This window comes from Colius striatus, chromosome 4, assembly GCF_028858725.1.
Source record: "Colius striatus isolate bColStr4 chromosome 4, bColStr4.1.hap1, whole genome shotgun sequence".
Taxonomy (NCBI): Eukaryota; Metazoa; Chordata; class Aves; order Coliiformes; family Coliidae; genus Colius; species Colius striatus.
This window is the reverse complement of record NC_084762.1, coordinates 3,604,647-3,612,901: the sequence shown is the minus strand read 5'-3', so window position 1 is coordinate 3,612,901 and position 8,255 is coordinate 3,604,647. Positions and strand designations below refer to the sequence as shown.

General features: G+C 50.2%; 1 protein-coding gene across 2 annotated transcripts; it reads left to right on the top strand.

The window, feature by feature from the left end:
* Positions 1–3,170: 3,170 nt before the first annotated feature.
* On the top strand, positions 3,171–6,599 carry ID4 (inhibitor of DNA binding 4). 2 transcript variants are annotated; one of them, XM_061995258.1, is made up of 3 exons: positions 3,171–3,843; positions 4,579–4,637; positions 5,056–6,599. In XM_061995258.1, the coding sequence occupies exons 1-2, from the start codon at positions 3,445–3,447 to the stop codon at positions 4,621–4,623; spliced, it is 444 nt and encodes a 147-aa protein (XP_061851242.1). In that variant the 5' UTR covers positions 3,171–3,444; the 3' UTR covers positions 4,624–4,637; positions 5,056–6,599. The 2 variants fall into 2 exon arrangements, with proteins under 2 accessions (XP_061851242.1, XP_061851244.1); XM_061995260.1 differs by having other exon boundaries at positions 3,171–3,850.
* The last annotated feature ends 1,656 nt before the right edge of the window (positions 6,600–8,255 follow it).

Genomic DNA, 8,255 nt, shown 5'->3' with positions numbered 1-8,255 from the left:
GTTCTGTGCTTGGAAAGACTGTCCTCCATCCTTGGTTCTATGACTCAGAGACAGTGTCAAAGTCTCAGGTTTATTTTTTCAGCTAGAGTCAATGGCACATTCATATACTCAGACCTGTGCTGACAAATTCAGCCTACATTACTCATTCTTGTTAAGTTCAATGGGCTTATCCTTGTGACAAAGGGGATACAAGGCCAGTCATTATGTTTTCATTTTTAACTTGCCTTACTTCAGTTTTGAATCAAAAGCAACTTTTTTAAGCTCCAGAGAACACTTAACGATGTGATCTGAACACATCAACTCCCTTTTAATGGACCAAGCCAGTCCATTCAGGCATTACCAAGGACCTGTGATAATATTGCAAGAGTTGGTAACAATGGAAATGAATCTCAACTCTAGAGGTGTGGAGTGAGCACAAGAAAAACCCAACTGAGACAGATGTACTCCTCCAGCCAGCCAGGAAGGGACCACATGCTTCAAGATGTAGATAATTTATTTAAAACCCACAACCTTGGTCTGGTGAAAAACAGGAGTGTTAATCCCTATATACTCATGTCATGAAAAATATTGCTATTAATAGGAGAAAAGCATGTACATCCACCACTGCTCCTCTCCCTCGTGTCCATCTTCAGGGATGAAGAGTTTAACTATGCCTACCTCTGTTGCTAACATTCTGGGCTTTCCAATCCCTTTCTAGAGCAATTTACTTTGGCATCTGGTGCACATCCAATCTGAATTTTGAAAAAGCAGCTGACCCAGCCTGTTCCCAATGACAAAACTCCCATTGACTTCAAGGAGAGCAAAACCAGACCGGCTGTTAACAGGGAATTGGTGCCTATTGTTCAGCAGAGCATGTCGGACTAGCATGTATCAACTTCATGAGTATCAAAGGGAGTTACTTGAGGAAATCCCCTGAATATTTATGGGACAGTTGGAGGGGAAGGCTGTTTTCCCCCTCTCCCACATCTCTCTGCTGTGATATGTCAGCTATGTGAATGCACACAGTCCTCTTGCAACTTCAACAGCTGACTCTCAGTTCATGGACCCTTGGATTTCCCTTTGGACCCTCTGCTGTGGAAGTGGCCCGAGGGAAAAAGAGATCTGCGACGTATTGTGGTTCTTCATAGGTTTCCAGAAAGACTGACTCATCTTCAAGGACCGATGGGGGTCTCGGTGGATTTGCTCTAGCGCTGCTACAGCATGTGCATGTACAGGAATAATCTGTCCAAATTAGTTTTGGGAGAGCTGAAGGGGAACCAGTTACATACTGGGGTTTCCCAGAGATTTCCAGTGAGATCAGAGGAGCTCCCAAGAGGGATTTAGTACAAACAGAAGGACCCGGTATTACAGTGTATCTAGTTGCACACAGATTTTAATTAAATGGAACCAGCAAGGTGTGAGCCTGCACACTCACCTTCATTTACAAATCTTTCACTTTCAGACAGCACATCAAGTCTGTCCATATTACCAGTGCTCTGGGTAACAAAGCAGAACCATAATGGATGCTTTAAGGCCCTTATATATTTCCTCCTCGTGAGTCTCGGAGACCGCAGGGAGTGGAGTTTCACAGAATAAAAGCAATGGCTGCAGCAGATCTGGGACCATCCAGCCCGTAGCTAATGGAAATACATCTTCCCATCACGATGTAGCATACAAATGCAGACCTCGGTCAGACCAAGATTTACGGCACACGCTGAGATTTTTGTGCCGAGAGGAGCCCAGCTCCATGGATGACACTGCTAATGTGGGACAAACTGAGGGAAACAGGAGTGTGAGTACTTGTAAGCAGAGACAGAAAACATACGTTTTTAAAGGGTGAGAGAGAACGAAAGTGCGCTTCATCGTACACTTCAGATGATCCAGTCTCACCACTCATTCAGGTTCTGAGTTTGACAGCTTCCCACCGTATCCTTTATGTATCACCCGCTGTGACTAAGCATTGAGGGGACATGCAATTATTAATCACCGTTATTAATTTCTTCCCTTCTCTTAGTTTTGCTTCACAAGCTTGGGGGCAGATCCTGTAGCCTTCACTCCTTCCTGCAGTCTTTTGCCCAAGCAATCAGTCCTGCTTCACTCACGGGGAGCTTGAAGCGCCGCAGCATCTGTAAGATCGGGCACCGAGTTTCTAACAGCAGCATCCCACTTAAAATACACAACGGCTCTTAATCCTTAGCAAGAATTAACAGAAAGTTTGAGTGCTGCATTATTAAATTAAAAGGTTACGCTCTGCCACAAGATGACTTAAGCAGGACTCGAGAGTCCCTGCCTGTTAATTTTAATGCTCTGTCTCAAAATACACAACTCTGGACATTTCCAGCATCATATTTAAAACATGGTACATCTACTAATACGTGATCTGGTGCATTAATGGACCAACTTAAGTTACAGGTATGAATTTTACATAAAACAGATTAATATTATATGTCATGGAGGAATTTTAAATACCCCATCTCCATGCATTTTTAATAGTTATGTGCTCTAATTTAATGTTCCCAGGCGTTGCTTTGCTCGAAGTCTCTCAACCCTCTGCCGTCCCCATCCCGCCCCCCTCCCAAGTTTTCCTTGGGATTTTCCCTGCCTTTAGACCGGCGCCCCAAAGTCTCTCCAAATACATTCAAAGCCGGGCTGCGTCTCCGACTAGAATAAGAACGCGTTTCACGACCCGAGGAGATGCCATCCCTCCCGGGGAGGAGGCAGTACCGGGATAGCCGCCTTCGTCCGACCTCGCGGGAGGCGGCGATCTGCGCCGGTCGCACGGGGCTGCGCTCGCCCCCGCGAAGCTGCGCACCGGGCCACGAGGGTGGCGCCGAGAGCCGCTGGCTGTGGGTCCCCGCCCGCATTCCCGCAGTCCTTCCTCCACGGGACCGCCTTCCCTTGCCTCCTCCTTCTCCTTCTCCGCCGCCAACGCCTCCTCCTCCTCCTCCTCCCCCCGAGGGTCAGCGCCAGCCGCCCGCCCCTTCCAGCAGCGCCACCACCTCCCCGGCCCCGCTGCCATTGGGCGGCGCGGCGTTCCAGAGGGGGGATGCGGCGGCCGGATTGGCTGCGGCGCGGCTCGGAGGCGCCCCCCCGCGCTCCCCGCGCCGCGCTCGCCTTGCCCCGCCGCGGCGCCGCCCGCCTCGTCCCGCTCTATATAGCGAGCGGCGCGGCCAGCGGCGGAGGCAGAGGCGGTCGCGGTTGTGGCCGAGCAGCCTGCAAGGGAGATTTCTTTCTTCTTCTTTTTTTTTCCCACCTTGGGCTGTGCCGCTGTTGTCGCGCGGCTCTGCGAGCACCTCTCGTCGCATCCCTGAGGCGGGGAGGAGAGGCTGCTGGTAACGCCAGCGAGGCTGCGGCTGTGCCTCGTTCCCGTTGCGGGAGGTGCGCGCGCGGCTGCCCGAAGTCGCAGGAGGCGGCAGCGGCGGTGGAGAGGGAGGTCTTCCTCCCTCCCTCCTTCCCTGCGGCACCATGAAAGCCGTGAGTCCTGTTCGGCATCCCAGTCGCAAAGCGCAGCCCGGCGTGGCGGGCGGCGGCGGGGGACACCCGGCCCTGCGATGCCTGGCCGAGCACAGCGGCTGCAAGGGGGGTCCGCCGTCGGGCGAGGAGCCGGCTGCGCTGTGCCTGCAGTGCGATATGAATGACTGTTACAGTCGGCTGAGGAAGCTGGTGCCGACCATCCCGCCCAACAAGAGGGTCAGCAAAGTGGAGATCTTGCAGCATGTTATCGACTATATCCTCGACCTGCAGCTGGCTCTGGAAACGCACCCGGCGCTGCTCCGGCAGCAGCAGCAGCCGCCCGCCCTGCACCCGGGCAGCTGTCCCACGGGTACCCCCAGGACCCCGCTGACAGCCCTCAACACTGACCCGGTAAGAGGTGCGTGCGACGCCAGCCCGCAGTTCGTGGTGCGGAATGGGGAGGAGGGTAGGGACACGGCTCCGCGTTCAGCCCCGGTGATGCCTCGCTGCCGCCGGCCCCGTGGCTCTGCCGAGGGGCCGCAGCCCTGGAGGGGACGGAGCGGACGGGCGCAGAGCCGCCCCGGCAGTGCGCGGCGGGTGCCGGCATCCCTTCGGTGCAGGCAGGCACCCGCACGGTGTTTACCGTGTAATTACAGCCTCTCGAGGGAGTAGCTGTAATCAGTGTGTTTGCACACACGGGAGCGGACGCGGTGCTCCTTGCGCTTCCCAGCCCTCCGCGGAGCGGAGATGAGCCAGTCTAGGGGGCTGCGTGCATTTAACGACCCCGGCGCACCGTGCTTCGGCGGGGTAAAAACGGGGAGCGTCTCCTCTCCGCGGGACCGTCACTATGGTAGCCCAGAGGCGGGCAGCTGCGTGCCCCGGTTGCCCTGGGACCACCCGCGCCCAGGCGTGCCGGGCCCCGACCCCGGGAGCGCTGCCTCGGCCCCCTCGTCTGTGTCGCGTGTTGTCACCCCAGCCCCGCACACGGGGGCTGCCCTCTGCGCCCCCCCGGCAGCACCATGTACGCGGAGGGAAGGCATCCCTGTACGCGGAGGGGAGGATCTGGCGTGTGTTGGGGGGGAGGGAACGGGCATTGAGATTCTCTCTCCCTCCACCGCTGACTTGCCGTCTTTCCTTGCTGCGCAGGCTGGCTCTGTTAACAAGCCGGGGGACAGCATCCTCTGCCGCTGACCGCCGCTCCCCAGGTGAGTGCCGGGCGCCCGCGGGGGGGAAGGCGGCGGGGGGCGCGGGGCCGCATCGCTTCTCACCGGCAAGTCTGCCGACCTGAGAAATCTTTGCAGGAGACTTTGGGGTTTTATTCTTAATTACGGGGTGGTTATTTTATTTTCTTTAATTACCAGGTGTCGGGATTTTTTTTCCCTTACCCCCCCCCCCCACCTCCCCGAAGGGCTTCTGGCTGCGGCGCGCAGCTGCGCATCCCTCCTCGGCCCAGCCCCGGGGAGCTGCGGTTGTTGTTTGACCTGGTTTGTTTTGGGTTGTTGATCAAGCATGTCTTGTGTATGTGTGTGTGTGTGTGTGTGTGTGCGCGCGTGTGCCGGTGGCGCCAGCCGGTCTGGAGCGGGGAGGTTCACACACCCCCTCGATTCATTCCTCTTCCCACAGGTGTGCGGCGGCGCCGAGCGGAGGCACCGCGGGGGGCGGGCGGCGGCGGGGAGGGGGGACGGCCCCGACCCGGCCCCGCCGCACCGGAGGAAGGAGCCACCCAACCCCCCCGAGCGGTTCCCATGCTTCAACCCGGCCAGAACCAGCCTTTTCACCGTTTTTGCACGTCCGTAGCGGCACCCCCCCAACTCCCCCTTCACCCCCCTCCCTCGCCTTCCCTCTCCCCGCCCCGTCTCTTCTCTTCCCAGACACAGCGGTGTGTTGTCCCGCTTCTGGGATTCGGAGCAGGAAAAGTTTGCGACTCTGCCCCCGGGATAGAGGACCGAGCCTAGACCAGACTTTAGAAGCGTTCTAACTCTTTTTAAGGGACCGATCAGCTGAATCTTGAAGCTTTACTAATCTACCAGAGCATTTGTAGATACATATTTGACATCTATTGTTTAAAATAGATGGATTTTATTGGGGTCCCAGGGAACTTTCTTCTCCCTGCAGGAATGTTACATATTGTATAGAAAAAAAAAAATGAGTGACATTTCATACTGTGTATATATAGAGATGTTCTATAAGTGTGAGAGAAGTATATGCTTTAATAGACTACTGTAATTATAAAATATTTTTAATTAAATATTTTTTTGTAAATATTATAAAGGTGTGGATGGTTTTTTTTTTTAATCTGTGGGAATATCTCTTTAGAAAACCACAGCTCAAGTGTGGAGCTGCTGATAATGGAAATATCGTGAATGTTTAGGGCTTTTTTTTTGTTTGTTTGTTTTGTTTTTGTCCCCAAATGTCCTTTAGACTCGGAAGTTACAGCTATAGCTAATAGTCCTGCATGACTGCATGAGATGTCTTAATTGCGAATAAACTTGTTCAGAGTCCATACAAACGTGTTTTCCTCGATCTAGACTTAAAATGTTTGTAAGTGTATTATATACATTTTGAGACCACACTTTTGTCATTTAGGCACCAGGGGTTTTTAGTGCATTCTATAAAAGTTAGCAGTAAGATGTAGTGTTTTTTACTGAGAACAGAGAGAAAAAAGCCAAAAGCCTATCTAGTTTTTGCATTATGGGGGCGATGCTTTAGATCTTTAATCTGCTTTTTTTTTTATTTAAAAAGAAACAGTAATTCTGCTGTTGCATCAAGAAATTTGTTCTGGAACTTCATTTGACACCAAAAGGTTTTGCTGGAAACTTAATGTTCCTACAACCTATTAATTTCTGGGAAAAAAATAAGTGAGAACAGTTCTCTGCTTGCAACCAAAGGGCAAACCATTAACAAAACCAGTTGCTGTTTCCTTCGTCCAAAGAGTTATTAATACCGACCTGCGGAAAGGCACGTGGGCAAAGTCGTGATGTAAAGTTTGGTGATGTAAAATTCATCTTTAAAATGAAGTAGACCAAAAATCTGATAACTGCATCAAGATTATTTTTCTAGTACAAAATGACTTACATTTCACTGCAGCTATGTTACAGTTAAAATCCTGTTTAATCTCTGTGATGTGTAACCTACTACATGTGAACATTAAACTAGATTTACCTGTATTTAACTCTGATTCTTCAGCTTATTTCTTCAACCCTCTGAATTTGCACGTTCACTTTTGGTTTCTGCACATACTGTTTGATGGGAGAATGAGTTTTACAGGAGGCTTTTGTACCGTCAGGTCTCACGGACTGTAAACTCGTGTCCAGGCTCAGGGAGAGATGCTGATCTGGTGTGATCAGTGGCCTGCGTGCTAGTGAAATGGGATTTTCAGAGTGGGGGAATTAAGTAGGATTTAATTGGGTGCTTTGTAAATACTTAGCCAACTGTATGTGTAACATGGCCTGTCTTAAAAAGAGGATTTGTTTCAGATTATATAAGTATCAAGAGTACTATAACCCAAGGGATGAGTTCTGTTAAGTTAAATATTTCTAAGGAAATCAACTACTGGGGTCATTAGCTATTGACTGTGGTGATAATGTCAGCAAGGTGAACAGATTCTTCATCAAAATAATTGTGTGAAGTTTCCATCCAGAAGTAGCTAACCCATCTGCAAACAGAGGGCCTCCCCTGGCATGGCAAATGTGTTGAAGGCAGCAGCTTTTCACGGGTGGGAGGTGGGGGAATTGGGCCCCTGTTTGTTTTCCTCCAGCTTGGATGTTAGAGAAGTTTAATAAATAAGCAAAAGACATGTAAAATTCAGTCATGAGCCTCTCCTCCCGTGTCTCCAAGCTAATTCGGTGACAGAGTGTTATCGAGGAGTTTTTGCTGCAGTCTGACAGTTCTTACATTGTTCAAGAAGAGAAAAGCGACATTATTTAATTCCAAAGGGATGGTTTTGACTGATGTTTGTTTTCTTTGTTTATCCTATTAATATTTGTCATCTGCTTACTTTAGCTGGTATAGCTCACCTTATTTTGTATACAGTTTTCTGGTAACATCAGTTCTCCATCCCCTTGCTTGTTTCTTTCCGCTGTTGCCAAATTAGGGTATCCTGTTACACAGAAGAGGCAGCAAGCAAAAGGTGCTGTCTTCAGATACAAAACCACCTTGTAGGTTCTCTACATATCAAAGCTTGCGAGCTGATAAATCACTGAACTGCTTTTCAAGGGAGAACTTACCAAATCCCGGGCTGTTTCAGGTCGAGGCCATCTCCTGTTGAGTTTAGTGGCTGGAGGATTTGGTTTTTCTCTTGTAAAAACTGATGTGTGACAAAGTTAAGGGCCTGCAGAAAAAACAAGTCTTGTTAAAGAGCTGTGGATGTTTTTTCCTGTGACATGGTATTCTTGACAAACGGAAAGCCTGTATATAACACTCAAAAAAACTCTATCAGGGTGTAGGAGATGCTGGTTTTGATTTATTCCTTATGCTGTGTATGAAACTAAGCAAGGAATACCTCATCGCTCGCATCTGAATGGCTGGGATGAGTACAGCCCGAAATGCAGCCGCACTTGGGTTTGGTTTTCAAAGATTTTGGAAGCTTTCCTTATATTTTAATCCTGTATCTTGTTTAAATGGCGTTCTCTGTTTAGCAAAAGGCGTAAATGTTTGCACAAAGGCAAATTAAAAGGACTCTTTCTTCTAATGCCCTGGATTTTCTCTTAGTCACAAAAGCATTCCTTAAAAGGAGTTTTTTGATTGCGTGATGAGAGTTGTGGTGAGGCTGCCAGATTAGGAATTAGGATACCAAATTCTGTTCCCAGCACTGCTACTGAGGC

What these genes read in the sequence shown, in the direction of transcription:
- ID4 (XM_061995258.1), top strand. Translation starts at nt 3,445, where the DNA reads ATGAAAGCCGTGAGTCCTGTTCGGCATCCCAGTCGCAAAGCGCAGCCC. An exon ending in CAGCCCTCAACACTGACCCG is followed by an intron (nt 3,844 to 4,578) that starts GTAAGAGGTGCG and finishes CTTGCTGCGCAG; the next exon opens with GCTGGCTCTGTTAACAAGCC.